The 19,196-nt window shown below is 42.2% G+C and overlaps 2 protein-coding genes across 4 annotated transcripts in view; one reads left to right on the top strand and one right to left on the bottom strand.

Moving 5' to 3' along the window:
• LOC111586668 (poly(rC)-binding protein 4-like) overlaps positions 1-5,810 on the top strand; it is a 37,362-nt gene extending 31,552 nt beyond the window's left edge. Inside the window, exons 12-14 of the mRNA XM_023296442.3 lie at positions 215-264; positions 3,050-3,219; positions 4,837-5,810. Coding sequence (XP_023152210.1) covers positions 215-264; positions 3,050-3,219; positions 4,837-5,182 — 566 coding nt within the window. The 3' untranslated portion in view covers positions 5,183-5,810. The remainder of the gene's footprint in view (positions 1-214; positions 265-3,049; positions 3,220-4,836) is intronic.
• Positions 5,811-7,199: 1,389 nt separating this feature from the next.
• The window catches only part of LOC111586667 (dedicator of cytokinesis protein 3), a 51,854-nt gene continuing 39,857 nt past the window's right edge, over positions 7,200-19,196 (bottom strand). Inside the window, exons 39-54 of one of the 3 annotated variants that reach the window (XM_023296439.3) lie at positions 17,682-17,768; positions 17,311-17,415; positions 15,920-16,061; positions 15,457-15,623; positions 13,880-13,966; positions 13,530-13,709; positions 13,345-13,428; positions 13,134-13,250; positions 12,630-12,772; positions 12,013-12,148; positions 11,685-11,766; positions 11,339-11,454; positions 11,077-11,161; positions 10,878-11,000; positions 10,571-10,653; positions 7,200-10,157 (exon numbers count right to left, since the gene is read on the bottom strand). In XM_023296439.3, the coding sequence (XP_023152207.2) occupies positions 9,549-10,157; positions 10,571-10,653; positions 10,878-11,000; positions 11,077-11,161; positions 11,339-11,454; positions 11,685-11,766; positions 12,013-12,148; positions 12,630-12,772; positions 13,134-13,250; positions 13,345-13,428; positions 13,530-13,709; positions 13,880-13,966; positions 15,457-15,623; positions 15,920-16,061; positions 17,311-17,415; positions 17,682-17,768 (2,346 nt within the window). In that variant the 3' untranslated portion in view covers positions 7,200-9,548. The remainder of the gene's footprint in view (positions 10,158-10,570; positions 10,654-10,877; positions 11,001-11,076; positions 11,162-11,338; positions 11,455-11,684; positions 11,767-12,012; positions 12,149-12,629; positions 12,773-13,133; positions 13,251-13,344; positions 13,429-13,529; positions 13,710-13,879; positions 13,967-15,456; positions 15,624-15,919; positions 16,062-17,310; positions 17,416-17,681; positions 17,769-19,196) is intronic. The other 2 variants (XM_023296440.3, XM_023296441.3) reach the window with 2 other exon arrangements.

The following is a 19,196-nucleotide window of genomic DNA, read 5'->3' as shown; positions in this document are numbered from 1 at the left end:
GGGAGAAAGAAAAGAATGAGCACCGTGTTAAACATCAGCCCATTAAAATGGAAATTAACTGCTTTACTATGTCTGGCAGTTTTCTGCTGAAAGGCTTTTTCGAGCATGTCAGCGCTGGTTTGTACGGCTTCGCTAACTGAAGGAGCTGAATGAACATTTAAAATGTCGGATATGTCAATTTTGTTCAGTTGATGCTTGTATTTTCTCTCATCAGGGATGGACTCAAACTCTCAGACATCTCAGGAGCTGCTTATTCCCAATGATGTAAGGAAGAGCAACTTTCAGTTTCTTATTCTTTGTTTTTCCCATCTGAGCAACAAGAAACTAAAACAGGAAGTCGGCGTTCATCTCACATGCACACAGCACAGGAGCAAGTGACGGGCTGCAACTGCAAAGACGTCTGGCGTGACTTCAAAAGAGACGAGAGACATGTTGGCAACTCACTAATTATCCTCATTATTCTAACCTCAGACTAACCCAAGGTTAAAAGGATTTTGTGCTGATATGGATCCTTTCGCATTATTGTCTGGGCTACAGTTGCAATGTCTTAGAGTGACTCCCATGAGTGTTCAGTAAATCCTCTCATGTTCCCTGACCTACTTAGAAGCTGTCTGCTGTCAAAACAGCCAATAAGAAAACAGACAAAGATCCTTTCCCTCTTCACTTAGCCTCTGCCAGAGCTTGATGAAATGTCTCTCCAATCTGAGAGCAGAAATCACAACGCATACTGTAGATTCACTTCAAAATAAAGCCAGACTACAATTTCCCTCCGAGGATCAGTCCAGTATCAGGACTGGCTGGTTGAGTTGAAGAATGAAGTCGGCTTTGGCTGTTCATTGTAGTAAATTACCTCTTCTTGAGTTTCATTTAGAAAAATAAGCAAGGAAGTAAAAATTGTAATGAAGCCATTTATAATTTAGCATTTCATTTCTAACTCATATATTCAGAACCACAATCATTCACAAGAATGAAATGTCGCTCAGGACGTTAAAGGATAAGGCTGGTGTTGAAATACTTTCTGCAGCTGGGCATTGTAGTGTTTAAAATACTTCAGTCAAATGGGATCAAATAGTACGAGGACTATTTTTGAACACGGAGCAGGTGGGTCACAACACTCCTTCAGCTACGAATTCCAGCACTGAAAATAATGTTCATTTTGCTGTTTTTGTTGCACAAAAGAGAGAAGAGAAAAAAACAAACAAACCAAGAACTGTATAGATTACTCAAGATTTCACTGTGCTGTGCAGTATATAGCCATGTCCCTTAAACAACATTTCTAAAATGCCTGAAGGCTTTTTCTTCCCCCCCAAGTGAACCCCCACATGGCGAGCGGCACAATGCATCAGAGGAATGAGGCAGCCCAGTGCTATACGTGGCAGGGACAGCTGTAAGCTCCAGCCATTGTTCCAGAAGAGAGGACTTACAGCCATGACTGAGCCCTCCTCAGCCCTGCATCCCCCCCTCAGGCCGGCCACACTCCAACCACACAGTCCTGCTCTGTGCTCACACACACTGGAACGCAGTGAAGGAGACTTGTGCGCACACACAGACGCTTTCAGAAAGTGCTTACACCCAGTCAGCAGTGTACTGTACTTCTGCGGAAGAGGGAAGATTTAGCCAGAAGAAAAATGGCTGCACCTACACCATCCCATCCCTCTTCCTGTGTCCTTTCAAATGACTACCTCAGCAGGAACTCGACAATATATAGGCCACTTACAGTTAAGGATCAGGAGCACGGTGCAGCATTACAAGAATACTAAAAAATAATCACTAAGAAAAGCACATGTGAAATGTCTTCTGTGTCGTTTATTTAGCTTAGTTGCTTCTTCGTTTTCTTCTGTATTTAGATGTTTTTGAGGTTGTTCAGAAAAAAAAAATGCTGCCCGCTGAGGTCACACACACTAAAGTGGAAGAGCCGTTGACAGCTGGCATCTATTGACAGCTGATGTAAAAGGCCAGCGGAGATTTTTAGTCTCAGCGGGGGAGAGACGTTATCTGTGATTTGAGGTCTGTAGCGACCATTGTCTCTGGAGTTGCTCTTTAGGCTGGCTGCTCTCTGTGTGTCTCCCCCCCACCCCTCAAATAAACTGCTGAGCCAATAATAGCCAGGCAGACCAACCAGGTCGTTGTGTGACAGATCAGACATTGTGGAACAGGCTGCTTACTTCTCAGGAAAGGAATGTGAAATGCGGAGAGGACAAGTGCAACGTGAACACTGCATTTATGTGTGTGTGTGTTGTGTATTTCAGCCTATACGTCAACTGCTCACATACTACAAGCACTTCATCACTGTCTGGCCCACTCACTATATATTTGGCTGCATAACCCTGTCGCCTGGGCCTTGACACCCCCGTGCTTGAGCTGATACGCAGCCCCGAGGTCTGTTTCTGCTAAATATCTATTGCCACTAATAGGCAGGGGTCCAGGTTAGATAATGAAAGCAGAACAAAAGTGATAATGTATTTTGGAATGCCATAAAACTCATGTCATTGTCTAATCTGCTCTCAGCAGAGAGAACACTCAAGCCGATGGGACTGTATATTATATATTTGAGTTATTTTCCCATTATGTTTTCCATTAGTGCGGAGATGCATCTAGCTGGCATGTGTTTGGGAAGTGATTTGTTTGGGAAGTCATCACCACTCCGAGGAATCAATAACCTTTTAGCCACTCAGATTAATGAGAAGCAAATGTGCCTTCTCTCGTCTCTTTTACCGGTCCGCACATAGTAGCAATTAAGGGAGACTCGGGGAGAAAAAAAAGTGCATTTGACATGCATGATGGATGACCAATCCACAGAAGACAAACAATGTAATTGCAATATTTGAAGTGGTCTGCATTAAGTCTGCTCAACAGAAGTGCCCAGTGTTTTTTTCTAGCGCTTCTCCGGCCTTTGCCCTTTTCGACAGAATCCCTTCCATCAGCACAACAGATCCAGCAAAGAGAAAAAGCTGCATTCGGTCAAAAGATTTATTGAACTTGTCTTCTACACTGTTCTTCATTTTTCCAATCAAACCGACTGATCTGCCTCACCTCTGCTCTTCTGCAGCTGATTGGCTCGATCATCGGCCGTCAGGGCACTAAGATCAACGAGATCAGGCAGGTGTCAGGAGCTCAGATCAAGATCGGCAGCCAGCTGGACGGAACAAGCGACCGCCATGTCACTATCACAGGAACACCAGTCAGCATCAACTTGGCCCAGTACCTCATTACCTCCTGGTAAGACCCAGTGACACGTACAAGCAATCTGAGGAATCGCTGCAAGGAATTGGTTTGAAAGGGTCAAAGGTTAGACTTCAGGTGATTATGTCATCTGTCCTTGTGCTGCTGGTAATTGTGCTCGAGGGAATGAGTAAAAGCAGGGTCGTGCTGCACATTGTCATTGTGTAGCAGTGTCTTGTGTAATTCAGTTATTCCTTTGTAGCTCTGACGTTTTTTCTTTTGCAAATCAATGTTTTTTTTTTCTTTCGCGATGAAATAGGATATATTGCAACACAAGACAAAATCATAGAGTAAATCATTTGAAAACAGGCAGCAGAACTGGACGCATAAAATGATTAATACAAATTAAAGTAAAAGCAATTCCAGTCAGGAAAAAATGCAAACAAAATAAACCAGTAAACAAAGAAAGGGATAGCATACAAAACATTAATACAACAAAATGATTAAAACTATTTACTCCCTATTTCCCAGTCCTTGCTTTTAGAAATTAAAAAAAAAGGCACTGGCTTCGAACTTTCTAGCAAAAAACAAGGATTTATCTCCAAACAGTAACTCTTGGTTGGATATGTGTCAGCTGGGACTATTGGAGCTGCAATTTATGCAGCTGCTCGCTAGTAATTTTGATCTGTTCCTAAAAAGAAAGAAAAAAACAAAAGAACGTCCCCACAGTAACTTCTGTTACATGGTGGAATTGGCTTAAACTTATTATTGTTAAGTATCCTTCAGATCTCACTACCGCATGTGAAATGAATAAATAAAGCAACAGCAAATATAAAAATTGTGAGTTAAAATGCTTTGATCCCCTGATTTTATTAAAACCCAACATGCAGAAAAGTACCAAAGTGGGTAGATTTTTCCTCGATTGATAAAATATGGATTTGTTCTAGAAGCACTGCTGTTAACCAAATGTGTAAATATTTCATATATTTTTTCAGGCCAAATAGTAATCCCCAGACTACACAACTACGAGATCGTTTGTAGGATAGCAGCTGTTGTAAAACTCCAATAACAGAATATCCAAATACACTTATTTATTATGTGTGACAAGCAGTGCTGCTTAAAACAAATTAAGAAAGAAAAATCCACCTCTGCATTTAACAATGTTTTACAGGGCACATAGAATACAACATTTTTTTTGCTGCAAACTTCTGAAACATGTCATCAATTCAAAATAATGTTTCTAAGCAATACCCATAATATTAGATAAAGACATGAAGTATCATGCATATGAGCTTTTAAAGAGGGCCCTGGGTCTCCCAAACAGAACATTAGGGTTAAATGAGAAAAGTGCCTGCCTCAAGCAGAAAAGAGGAGCACGGCAGAGGTCTTATAAGCTGATCAATCTACATTCCAAGATTTTCTTTCATTTTCAGATTTGTAGCCCCAACAGATGCTTGCTCAAGTGGAGCCACAACAGGCTGTTTTTATACATTCAGTAAAACTCCCCAGAACCTGTTAACAGTCTTTGATATGTAACATTGTTGGAGTTCCCCTTTAATCATTTTCCAGCAACTTCCCCTCAGTGTTTCAGCAACAGAATAATCCCCTAATCTTCATTCCCTGTGCTGTCTCCATGTCTCCCTGTCCTCCCTCCTCTTATCACTGCCCTCATAGTTTAGAGACAGCCAAATCCACGGCCCAGGCAGCCACCATGGCAACGCCAGTTGACCTCAACATGGCCTTCACCCAGCCGGCCTCCCCGGCTGCCTCCCCCGCACCCACTCTGGCCGCCGTGGGCACCCTGACCCCGGCTCATGTGCTGGGCGCCCCTTACGGAGCCATGCCCCTCTCCGGGCTGCTGGGAGTGAAGTCCGTCCCCTTCCTGACTCTGTCCAGCCCTGCCCCCACCGTGGCCGTCACCGCAGCGCCCTCCCACACCAGTCTGGCCGCCTACACCGCCAAAATCTCCTCAGCCAACTGCATCAAAAAGCCAGAGAGACAGAAGTTCGCTCCCTACTGAGGCAGCCTCCGAGCTCCGAGCGCGGAGAGTCAGATGAAGGACAGCTGCAGTGCTCTTTCACAAACGCCTGATGTAGCCATATCCGCCGGCAGAGATGCTCTTGACTTTATATTCTACGATGCACCAACAGAGACGAGACCAATGGAGATGTGGACAAAGCTATTAAAAGTTACATATGATTCTAGATAATTTGTGAGTTTCCCATGAATTGATGGACTGCTTTCATCGTCACCTCATCACTGTTATTGATCACTAAAAAAAAGGGCTGGAACCTCACCTGAGAGACACATGTTTAACAGATTTTACATGTGTACCTCAAGTTGGAGATCAGCTACGTATTTATCCTTCAATAAATTTGTAAATTATACTCCAATGACAAATGCTCTACTGTATGATGCTTTTATACAATGTCTATGTTTGCCTCTTGAAGTTTTTAAGAAAATTTGTAAATGTCTGGGGGGTGTTTTTTTTTTTTTTTTTTTTTAATAATCTGTGCTATGGTACTGTACTTTACTTCGTTCAGTGTTATGTCTGTTTTGTTGGATTTTATTTTGAATGTGCAACTTGGTTAATCTTTATTTATTAGTATTGTTTCATTTATTAAAAGTCTTTGTTTCCTGATATGACAGATGTATTGGTCTCCTCAGTTTTTTTTTCCAATTCCTTCACTGGCATTCACAGAGTATATCCACCATTTGAATCAAATCAGTGTCAAATTAATGCAGCAGCACAGGAACACATTCAGGAGGTAAAAGCGTGCCGAAGGAGAGACGATGCCAGATTTAGGTTGTTTTTGTTTCCTCCCAAACACTGACTGGATGGCAGCTTGTCTTTCTCGCTGCTAGACTTTATGAGAGATGCTTTTCACATCAATGTGCTCTTGTACCCCAAACAATAACGGCAGAATGAGACAGAGCAACCCCAGAAGAGTAAAGAGCTCTGCCTGCATGCCGAGCCAACGTGCTGACATGCATGTCAGTGTGCACATACAAAAACAGATACAGAATCCCTTAGCTGTTGTGTGTGGAGAGTAGAGTCTCTGTAAGTCCCTTAAGACAAAGTACAGTGAGACTGTAAGGCAGAGGAGTTAGTGTGAAAGAGAAAGAAAAGGGGGCACTAAGAGAGAGAACGGGGAAGGCGAGGATTCACAGTGATGCTGTAAAAATGAAATTCAGTCTGCATCAGCATGCACTGCAGCATCATCATCCTCAGGAGAGGCAGCGAGGATCCTTTCATCCTATCTGCTCTGTTTTTTTTTGTTCCTGTGACTGCATCATGGATATGCGAGACACTAAGAGAGGAGAGTCCTCATTGTTACCAAAGGCATTCACTTTTAGAGGCAAACACACAACCCATGAGCATCCACCTATCTACCTATCTGTCTACCTACCTACCTGTATATCTGTCTATCTATATTCAGATTTTTCAGTATATGTTATTTTTCCTTGAGGGACTCATGTAAAGACTTAAACATTATACTCATGGTCTCAATTACTCATTTGTTCCATCTGTAAGTGACATATCACCACTCACTTAATGTAAACTGACTTTGAAGCAGATCCATGTTCATGATATTTAAAGATTTGTTAACACTTTGTATTTATTTATATCATACCAAAGTGAGCTCTTTTTTTTTTTAAATGTACAAAAAAAAAAAACTCACTCACTACATTTCCACACATCAAAAAAACGATATGCTGCATTTGAATATCAAAGCAGGATGCTGGTGACAGATTGAAGTTTGAGCTGGGGAGAGCAGGGACTTCAGCTGTCACTTTTTTTCTTGTCTTTTTTTTCCATCTGTGGCGGACCCAAGGAATGTGTGACATGCTGTTATCTATGCACACACACGTATATACACTTCAAGCACCCACAGACACACTCAAAACTATGAAAATAGCACTGCATTTTCACCACTTCAGGATTCCAGTCTTATTCTGTGACACACAGTGCCCTCTACTGTTGTTTTCATAAACTGCCCTACCAATCACAACACAGAGGAGGTAATGAGGAAGAGTTAGAGCTGATAAAAGATTGTCTTTAATGTTTGGCATTGTTAATGAATTCCATACCACAGCAGTTATGGGAGTAGGAAAACCACTTTTACAACCAAACACTGTTTGATCATGCTAACACCATATGTACAGGAAAGCACATTGAAAAGTGTATAAAGTATTTATATGAGAAGACTCAAAGTCAAGAATGGTGGAGACAGCCACAGTCTAATGGATTTGTCCTTTTCCAAACACTGATTACAGATATTTATCAATTACATTGATCTCTGGAGTACATGTATATACACAAAACAACAATAAACCTTTTTGGGGCTTCTGCAATAATTCTCAAAAATATTTCACAATACTGCTGTATGTACAATAACAGAATTTACATTGAAAAATTCTATTGTACCTATATTTTGAGTATCACTTCAGTCGCCAGTTATCCTCAACGCCATCATGCTCACAAGAGATACTCACATACTGTATATGCCTAGTAACCTCAGGTTCATCTCCATACAAAGTACAGCAGCCTATGCAGTACCTGGGCCTTCTGTCTCGGTACGGTTTCTGAAATATGTTCACACAACTGATGATCTCACATACAAAAATAGATGTTGTCTAGTCAGCTGACAACTTGATGTACAGTAACACAAAGCATCCACCTGCAAAAAACAACCAGGAAAACAATTATTTTTGTTAAAATATTAGCTATATCCTTCCAAACCCACAACGTGACAATAAACAGCGCTTTTCTGCTGCTCCATGAAAAAAAGTAAACCTCTTTTACAGTCCGGGCTTCAGCTGTTCGGTCTTCTGCAACATATCATCAGTTTTTTTCAAACAACAGAAGGTGATCGAGAAAGAGTCGCAGGCAGAATAAGAAATATTAGCGCTACAAACCAAACAACAATCTGAAACCAAAGCGGGACGAAACCATACAAAATCATCACTAGGTAAGATATCTTTTTTTCTTTTTTTCCTTTCAGGGAGCGTAGAGTGAACTGAATGAAAAGGAGAATGGCTGTCGCTAAATGAGCTTCTCACAGTCCGGATGAGAGGACAAACTGCATTTGAGTGCACTTAAGGCAGGTAGGCGATCTGCTGTCTGTGTGGGCTCCTCGACCGGCCACTCAGCGGGCAGAGGGCCTGACAGTGTGGCCGGACGGAACACAAAGCCACTGCAGCTGTCCAGGTTCAGCCCTCACTGCTTAACATGGTCTGACAACCATACAGAGAAGGAAGAAGATGAAGGGAAAAAAGAGAGAGATAGAGAGTGGTGTTGGTGTTAGAGTGTCCAGCAAGTAGTTGAGGTGTGAAGTGGAGAGTCCTTCACCGTGAACATGAAAGCTGACAGGTGTGGGACCCTGTCCGTCATTCTCCCCCAGTTTCCCCTCAGTCTGCCGAATGCTCTTGTTCCTCTTGAGATATCTTTTGTCACACAAAAGAGACAAATAGAGACTTCTTCAACATAGACTGAACTTAAAGCACTTGAACAAAAAACCAGGTTTGCAGCTTGTGCAATACAAGTAGAACATCTCATCTGAATACATTCACGTAGGTTTCCATACGCAGGGTACGGATGCGGAAAGTCGTCAGTGACCGAAGTTCATGTCCCTTGAGATGCTGGTCCAAGAGAAGAGCTGCAAGTTCAACCTTAGAGACCTGCGATTTATGACAGCCTGGCAGCGACACGTGATAGAGTGCGCCATTTGATATGATTCACTATTAAGGAGCACTTAACAGTGTTTTGAAAAACATAATGGACATAAGCTTTTGAAAACACTACAATGTAGCAAATTTATCAAAATAAGAATTCATATATATGAAGCATTTAAAGCAGAGAAGTCACTTCACTGTGAATAATAACCCTCTATAGTTTCCTCGTGTTGTTGTGAAAATGACGTGAAAAGCAAAAATTAAGGGAGTTCAGAGCTTAAACTGCACCTGGGATCATGTTGGTTATGATCCTATTTGTCATATTTCACAAAACTGTTGTCATATTATTCTCAAATGAAAAAACATGCTCACAGACGAGTTGTACAATTTGTGTACAATCAATATCAATTTTTGAACAAAGTTATTGTCTCATTGTTCAACGGATATTTTTCTTTTTAATTATATCTAAGAGGCCACATGGAGCAGCGACGGCAGTTGTGCCTCAAACTGTAGCTTCATCAAGGTTCACTCCTTCTTTTCTTTCCCTCACGTGCACTGAAATTAAAACACAGAGCATGGAGGGTCAACTGAAGACACTTCACTGCTTCACATGAGACTCTTTCTGTTACGGCTCCATTAACCCGGTGCAAATGAGGGGAAGAAAACAAGGAGAAGAAAGCTCTGACTGAAATTTAGCTGGAGCCTCCGCATCACTGCGCCTCCTCGTGCTCCTCGCTGATGCACTGCTCCCAGGCATGCTTTCCCTGGTCCTCCCTGTGGCCGTGAGGGGAGTGGAAGATCCTGCGAGGCAGCGGGATGGGCTGGGGTGGCAGCTCCTCCTCAGGGATGCAGCCCTCTCTCAGGTAGGGTTTGGGGGGCACGGCTGGAGGCTGAGGCCTGCGGTAGGGAATGTGATGAGGGCCGTGAGTAGGAGGGTGGTGGTGAGGTGGTGGGCCGTGGGGGTGGCTGTCCAGCCCGGGGTGGGCGTGAGCGTGAGGGTGTGGGTGGGTGTGGGGGTGTGAGGCAGGGCTGCGGTAGTGGAAAGGTCGGACTGGGTCCATGGAGTCGATTTCTGGTCCGCCGTAGTGGATGTGTAGGTAAGGGGAGGCCAGGTATTCATCAGGGGGGGACCACAGGTGGTTAGGAAGAGGCTCCAAGGCGTCATTCCTGATGGGGCCAGGATCTGGATACTGACCTCCAAAGTTACTCTCACTCAGCGAGGAAACGCCGCTGCTGGCGCTGCCCGACAGAGTGGAGTTACTGCCCCCTAAAGCTGACTGAGGGCTGGTGGGGGAGCCAGGGATTGGGTGGAGGGGAGACTACAGGGGGAGAGAAAGACACCGGGTGTAATGGAGGTGATTCTCCTCATAGTCAATTTTCATCTCAAAACGTTCTCCAAATCTAAGTTTGTATTTCAGCATTATATCAAACAAGGTCTTAATGTGAATTTAAATAAAGAGGATCAAGGAGAAGGAAAGAGCAGGATAAGTATAGAAAAGAGGGAGGAGGACTACAAAAAGTACGGTCTTGGCAACTGAACAGAAAAACAGTCACAGTGTCATCCAAAACTATGTACTGTGCTCTAACTGTGTCCACTACAAAATTGGCAAATATGTATGTTATACTTAAATTAAAAGCAATTACAAATCTGTTTGTCTGATATTTTATATTGTCTATTATAAGGTGAAAGTCCTTTGAGCTGACTGCAACAAATGTTATCTTAAGGCTGTACCTTTCGGAGAGAACGGACAGGCAGGGCAGGAGGAGGGTCACTGTTCTGGTGGTGAAACGCATCACAGTGCATCAGGAAATGTCCTGCAAGGAGAAGTTAAAATCATCTGGATGAGGAGACGGCATCCTGTGGAAATGGGTTCCTTTTTGAAGCCTGTTTAAACTTCAGAAGCTAAGTCTTTGCAACCTGACCTCAGTCTGAACCAGCAACTGCAGTAAGGGCCAGATCACTGCATTGCTCAACGAGTGAATAAAGTAAATCTCAACACCAAGGTAAACACAACTTTGCAGTAAAAATGAGGAAGTACCGGGTGGGAAGGACCTGGGCGGGACAGGGGGCATGATTACGCCTCCAGTAGAACCTGGCATGTAGGACACCTGCTCCCTGTTCTCTCCATCCAGACTCCAGCTGGTGGGCACATTGGGAAAGACTGGAGCGAGACAGAAAAACGTGTCAAAATCCTGCAAACATGACATGTGCATAAAGTACCTCAGTTTATGAGTTACCTTTCTCTGGTAGAGTCATGTGAGGATCAGCACAAGGCTTACAGGGGCTAACTTGCTGAAGTAAGGCACGCTGCATGTGGTTGTTCTAGAAGAGAAAAGAAATAAATGCTAAATTTCTTGTTTTTATGCCAGACTCCACAGAAACTGCAGCTCAGTGTCATAATGTATTGGTATTTTTCTGAAAATAAACATGCAAGGCCCATTAATTTAAACACATCTGTCATGTTTTTGCATATTCACACATTATTATGGTCTGTCCCACCTGTCCATTCTCTGCCATGTTGTAGTACATGGAGTTGTTGGCCCTCTCGCGATGAGACGGCAACAGTATCATCACTTCTCGGTTGTGTTTGGCCTTATCGGGCAGAGACGGAGAGCCTGGAGACATGGAAAAATACTATTACATATTTACCAGACATGTTTTTTTCAGTCCTACAAATACAGGTATTGTGGATCTAGTGATCACAATTTATGCCACATGTCTGAAAAATCTAACTCTCACTCCAGCTCAGCACCTGTGATTGGTAAAGCTTTGAACAATCATAATACATTCATAGATATCTTTATGTATTTAGTCTGGTGTGTCTTTCTGCTGCTGCGTTATTTACCTCTGGCACTTGATGGAGCAGAGTTGATAATCTGGGAGGAGTTGGAGCGGATTGAGCTCAGGCTGGAGGACGATGGGCTCGGCTGCAAACAGAGCACATTCAAAAACTGATTGAAAATAAAAACAAACATTATTTTATCCAAGCGGGGGATGGATAAATGCTAAAAATTGCGCATGCATTAGTACTGCAACAAGAAAAAGCATTTGGCTTTACATGCGAAAAACAGCAGTTTTCATGTGAGTCGCTCTAATAATGTAGAAAACAAACTGCATGTAATCTTGACTACATGTGCCATTGTATAATTGTGTGTTCTTTTTTTTCGTCCTACCTGCATGTGTAATGCCTCCTCAGGGTGCTCCCCCATCAGGCCGTCGGTCATTATGACGAGGTTTCCTGCCTCGCTCGATGTGTGAGAGGACAGGGAGGAGGATGAGTGACGGATTGAACCCTGCAGGTTCAGAGGGCTGCAGGACAGAGATAGTGTTGGAGACGCTAAGAGCATTTATATCTCTCTTCATGCATGGGTGCGCTTGCATGTCTCTGTGCAGCTTTAATTCACATAGCAACTTCAAACAGTTTGAGAACGAGAGACATTTTGCCTAGTGCCGTTTCATTACGGCAGGAACACTTGATTTTGAGTTAAACGGGTTTAGCTTAAAGTGCATTTGAGATTGAATGAACTGGCCAACCAGAGGTTTACTTTTTAAAATATGTAACGGCTAAGGTAATGAAATTGCTTGAGGAGATGTTTTTGTATGTATAATACATCCATCTAATGAGCCTAAATTACCAGGTGGGAACTGGAAATTCTCTGATTAGCAATTTAAAAAATGGATGCACTGAATTTTAGATGTAAACATTCGGTAAAGCCTAACATTTTCCATTGGCAATCCTGTACTGAGATTAAATATGCGGAACACTTTAGCCACAGTGTGTGTGACTGACCTGTGTCTGTGCATGAGCCGCACACTCTCGGGGCTCATGTGGCTGTGGGAGGAGAGGATTCCTCGAGGAGAATTGACCACTTGGCAGCCTGCTGGGCCGAATCGATCCACGCCAGGCACACCCTGCTGGGACCCAACCATATACTGCTCTGAATATTTACACTGCTCGCATATGCACTAAAACACTCACAAAGGACACATTCCAACCGTCAGTCAGCAAAAAAACGTACAAGATGCCCCTGATAGTGAAAACAAAATGAGGGCTGCCATATTGCACTGGTGAAATAACTGGGACCAGACTCTGCCCAGCAGTAATAGCAGCAGGACACTGATTATGCCTCTCCACTTACTGGTCACTACTGCAGAGATTCTTGTGGCAAATTACGTCACCAGTGAAGATGGCAGCTCCCATTTCTGAGATAGTTTGGCCTTGCAACGGGAGGAGATGGCAAGAGCCCAATTCAGACAAAAACATAAAAACTGAGTCACGTGTGGATCTACTCACATGGTGCAAACCTGTCCTCATCATGTGGAACTGGTCTACAAGCTTTTTGTGCAGAGGACGCATCTCTGGATGCACCAGCTTCTCATGAACAGCCAGACCCACTCCCAGAATGTGCACCTGTTGAATTCAACCAGGAGAAAAAGCTGTGAAGTTAACACAGTTCAGTATGCCGACAAAGTAATTCCACGTGTGCTGAACTTTTTAAGCTGACCTGCTCCTGCATGAGATCCTTCAGGTGCGTGATCCTCTCTGTGTCTTCTGTGTGGCTGCTGATGTACTCCTTATCAAAGAAGGCCTGTTGTGGAAGATGGGTCAAAAGATGAGGATCTCTCACACAACAACAATTCATCATTCATCATTTCCGCTGCCCTCCCTCCTTCGGCCCTACAACTGTACCTCCTGATATCTGGCGATGCCTCCATTCACAGCCGCATCTATGACGCCGTTGAGGCACATGCTGAGCGGGTTGATGTTGCCGTGATGCTGTCTGTGTTGGTACTGGCTTATCAAAGTCCGCAGCTCCTGGGTCTTGTTCTCCACCACATAGATGGCGTTCTCCAGGGGGCTCACCTCCATCTTGAAATAAACATTGGTATGAGCTATGCTAAAAGGTTGAGGAAGCATGTGTATATGAGCAACAACACTCCAACACTGATCTGGAGTAAAAGTGCTGAAGAAAACTAAACGTCCCCATTCAGATAGTATGTGCAATGTAGAATGAGTGAGTGAAGGTTTGAGCTCCTCACCACTTCTCTCCTCTCCACCTCTGCCCAGCGGGAGATCCCAGGGAGAGGACGGGAGAGGATCAGGGTTGTCCTCTCAATCCACAGGCTCTGTTAAACACACAGACAAGAAAAACTGAGCTGGTGTTGTCTCCTATCAGCCACATGTGGTAATATAAAGAAAGCCCAGTGGACTGTGTGTAACGGACAAATAACCAGGCTGGCAGAAGCTGTGATAGCTCACAACAGTGTAGTGTAGAGAAGCATGTAGGTCATATCAGAGAAGTGAGTAGTCCTGCGTGGTCTGGTTCCAAATCTGGGTTACTGTGTCGGAGGAAACTACAGTATCACGCCTGGTCAAAGTCTCTAAGGGTTGTAGGTTTTTTAGCACTGTTAACTGCACGAGATACTGAGTGTGAGTACAGTAATGACAAGAAGACTTATTGCTGAAATGTTGTGATAATCTGTGAACTGTTTCATTCATGACTAAAGGAAAGCAGCTTCTCAAAATGCGACACCTGAAAGCTTTTCTGTTTAGTTGTAGCTTTGAGCAGGAATGACTGGATTTGTGCAGGATTCTGGTTAGTTTTGCAGAATCCTTTCTTAGTTTCACAAACTGGCATTCCAGTTTTGAGAAACCTGGATATAGAAACCAGTATGTCTTATAAACATTATAAACAATTCCTTGTCGGTGCAGACAAAAGCAGCTGAGATAATGAGAAATCAAGACTAACTGTGCACAAATGATAAGGAATCTGGATACTGTTATGATCATTTTCTGTCTGTGACTTTTTATTTAATGAATATTTTAAGTTTGTTGCATTTTTAGGCATAATTTTGTGAGAAGCTACATGTGCCCACTATTCCATTACATCATTTTGCAGCTATTATGACTAATGCACCCACGTCTCAGTCAGGGAATCCTGCAAAGTACAACTGCAAAGGCTGCTACACAAACAAGTTATAGCTGAATAAATTCCTGATCATAATTTACTACCTGCAGCAAAGCAAATAAACCTGACAAACTGTCTCAAAAATCATGGCAGCATATGTGTTATTTTGATCCCGTCCTGACATCAGAGTGATGTTTAGCTGACAAGATGTGATACTAACATTATGAACACCCTCATCAAAATCTGATTCATCCATTATTTCTTCTTCTTTTGTTGCCAGGCAGCTGTCAATCAAATCTAATCAAACCAAACCCACACAGTTCTGACGAAGCAGTTATTGACTGTTAAACTAATCATGTTTCTTGACAGCGTTTATCTTCAATTCTTGGTTGTGAAGCAGATAAATATTTAAGGTTTATTCAGTCTGAGCTTTTAGGGGCTCTTTAAGGCATTACTGCCCAAAAGCTGTAGGCCCTCCGCAGTGGCCACCAGGGGGTGTTGCGCCTGCTTACATCACTTGAGAAGCTTGTTAAAGCTAAAAAAAAAAAAAAAAAAAAAAAAACCCTGCATGAATCAACAGCTGCTCCCATAGAGCTGGATCCATTTCATGTTTTCAAATAGTGCTACATTGGAATTCTGTATTTTCGGGAAGAGCATTAAACTGTGAGACAGAAATGGACTCAAAGTGGTACTGCTGGGTCACCATACCCTGAACTCATTCTCGCGGTCCTTGGGCCCCTTGTGGAAAGGCCTGTCATAGTGGAAGCGGCTGACATTGTTTATGCGGTAGAAACTCTTGATCCTCTCAGGCACACGCTCCAGCTGAGGCACATCAGAGATGTCTGACACTGGAGTCACCGCATAGATCTGCAAGTCTAGCAGCCAATTGTCAAGGAAGTGACAGACAAGACAGACGTACATGCATATTCACAGAGGAGGAAGAGCAGGAGGGGTAGTCAAAGGAAATGCTTACATAGCGCGTTTGTTTTTACTGTCTGACTCTGGATGTCAATCTCAAATTCAGTGTTTCTGTTTGATCTGTATTAACCTCGAATAAAAACGTCTAATGATCAGTTGCATAATTAACCAAAACAGAATATGAGATTCTCTGCAACTATGATCTAATAGGGTCTCACAAAAACACTGATGCATAGTAAAAATATCAGGATACACTGAGCGTCACTCTGCAGGATGGTGTCGTCCGGTTGGTTGGGATGCTGCATGGCGATGGCTTGTGGAAATTCCCCCAGCATCCGTTGCTGGAAATCCTCAAGCCGCTCATAGTCATAACCACGACAGACAAACTCCTTGTTCTGCAGAGGGAGAAGACAGCAGCTGGAGCTCTTCAACACTGACAGCGGCATGAAAAACTGGCAGCTCACATTTTTGAGGAGATCATGCTGATGAGAATCTGTTCTGCATGACTCTCAGGCTTCAAGATAACTAATATATCAACTTTTTAAAATTGTTTTTGTACCAGTAGTATTAACTGTTTCAGTGACAGTATTACTAATTTAGTTGTTTTAGTATGAGTTGATTAAACTCAAAGCAAAAAGAGGCTGTATGATTGGATTTCCTGCTGAATAACCTCCAAGAGATTACATTTTTAGGAAGCTGAGCTATGAAAAAACATTTCTGTACATATCCAGGAGTTATGAAGCAATACAGTTATTCTTATGGAGTCCTGTTTGTAGCCACCAAATGCAAGACAAATATCTAATCTCTCTTTAGCAACATTTTCAGTGTCTATATGTGTCTATCTGTTGTTTAGCGTTGAGCAGAGAGCATACAGTAGATTTTAGAGCATTTGGGCTGATAACAGCTGCCTGCTGCATCCAAAATGTAGCGCTATCTGTCGTCACAGGCTGACTGCTGCTGCAGCTCGATGCTGCAGCTCTCTGCTGACTATATGAGAGCAGTGAGAGCGAATCAAAAACAGCCAAAGTCGTGAGCCAGGCAGCAAAATGATGAACTGAAAACTCACCGAAGGGCTCTGTAAAGTCAAGAGGAGCAGCAGATTTAGGTGATAATTCTCTGTAGGTTTATCACTACTAGCAATCCTTCTCACACTGCTATTATCAAAGTATTAATAAAGCTGCTTCAATGAAATAAATGAGAAATAATCAATGAGGAATTTTACATTGCTATTTTTTTTTTATACACATGCAGAAGTAACTGAAATGAGGTGTGTTAATCTAACAGTTTTGTGGAAAAATTTCCTTATTTGCTGGGAAGATGCACCAAGTATTTCTGTCAAAGAGATTCAAGAATTAATGTACCAGGATTTCCCTGTAGATCTTTCTCTGCTGGCACAAACCAAACATTCTGCTTACAAACTAGAAACTCCCCAGTGCACTAAACTGGTTCAACTTAACCAACTGCACATCACACTTGTATAATTAAGAACTGCCTTATGCTGGTAGTTACACATTTAGTCTAAGCTTCAGTTTCCCATCTCAGGCTTCTGCCTTGCTGTAGCTCACACTGTGCTGGAGTTTTACATCTGACCACATCAGCAGAATCCTAACTGTGTGAGATGAGACTCGAGTTGTAAAGTCTTACCCTGAGGAAGAAAGGAAACTTCCTGCCATAGAAGCCCATTCGAAAGAACTCCGGTTCAATCCTCTGCTGTTCAATGATGTTGTCATAGTACGCTGCCTCCATTTTCTGTGACACAATGATAAACATTCAGAAGAGTCATGATGAATAATGATTTAATCACACACACTGCTGAATCCTCTGCATTTCCTGATGAGTGTAGGCGTGCATTAGGTAGATAATTAGGACATTGTGTTTGATGCTTCATGCACTTCACACCACATAACAGACAATGACGATGACAGAGGGAGGTGAAAATCTCACCTTCCAGCATCACAGAGGATGCTTGTTTGATAATAACAGCAGAAGCAGGGAGCATGTGAGGGTTTACTTACCCGTATCCAGCTGAGACTCTGATAATCATATAAAGTCTCATACTGGAAAGCCAGCTCCCGGCAGAGAGAGATCCCATATTCCCAGCACTGCAAAGTCACATATAAACGAGATAAAGGATGAATGGAAGGAATCATTTATTCTTTATTTTCAGCAGAAGTCAGACACCAGCTACCACATCCTCACACATTTACTGTAGGATGAACAACAGAGAGAAGTTGTAAAATTATACACCAGCATTCAAACAATGAAAAAAAACCTTCATCAGACTCTATAAGAGTCTTGTTCTCCAACTGAGTTACATTTATATTTCAAAGGGCAAAGCTAAAAGAGGAATGTCATATTTAGAATTTAACACAGCTTCAAAATGTGTCTAATCTCTGCAAAGAGGCCAATATAATCTCAGGCTCTCTTGATTGTTGTTATCTGTTTTTTGTTTGTTTGTTTTTTTACTCTAAAAGATGCATGTATGTCTTACTGAATTTATATTTTGTGGATATGATCATTTAAAAATTTAAAGCATATTTTTCTCTGGTTTACTATATATATATATATATATATATATATATATATATATATATATATATATATATATATATATATATATATATATATATATATATATATATATATATATATATATATATACATATATATATATATAGTGCAGTTGAAAGTTGTACTGACTGATTAGTTTTTATTTTGTTAGTTTGTCTTTCTTCACTAGTTTCATTTCAAAATGGCAAGTTACTGTATTTATTCCAGTTACACAACATATAATCCTGTCACACAGCTGCTTCATTACCATCAGTTGCAGTTTCTGGTTCTCAGATTCGGCTTGATGAAAACGTGAACCGTGTGCTGTTTAGGATTTCTAGTGAATTTCCAATTAGTCAACATCACAACAAAGTGTCAGGCTGTTAGGAGACACCTGTCCGGTTCTCTGTTTATTGTAAATAATGAAACTAGTAGTGGCATTTCTATTTATAACATGGCCAATAATTTGACCTTTTAACACTATAAAAAGTCAACAGAAAACACCAGTTACTGCATACATCCTATATTTGACCTAAAGTATCTTATTTTTGATTTGTGCACGCCACTTTCCACACCATGAATCCACTGAGGTCACCAATCTACAACTTGCTCTTTAAACATATAGATTTGTGTTTGTCCTGGATGAACTTTAAGGGATGTATAGGAGCAACAAGGGACTCTACAGGTACATAACAGCAACTTTTTTTTCTATTCGTTTTTTTTTTTTTTTTTAAATAGGGGAGCAGCAATAAAAGCAAGAAATGACAACGAGTTAATGAGGGAGGCCACTTTTATTTCTTTCTCAGCTGCTCCCACAGTCCAGAGGGCATTGTCCTCTCCAAAGCACAGAGACCAGTTGACTAATTGAATTTTGTGGATGAATACCAGCCAGGGAGGAGTGATTCGGGGAAGCAAATCACATTTCAGTAGACATCTGACCCTCACTTATTATGGTGTGTGCAATGTATGATACTCAGCTT

The sequence above is a fragment of the Amphiprion ocellaris genome, chromosome 8 (assembly GCF_022539595.1).
Source record: "Amphiprion ocellaris isolate individual 3 ecotype Okinawa chromosome 8, ASM2253959v1, whole genome shotgun sequence".
Classification (NCBI taxonomy): Eukaryota; Metazoa; Chordata; class Actinopteri; family Pomacentridae; genus Amphiprion; species Amphiprion ocellaris.
This window is presented reverse-complemented; position numbering and strand designations above follow the sequence as displayed.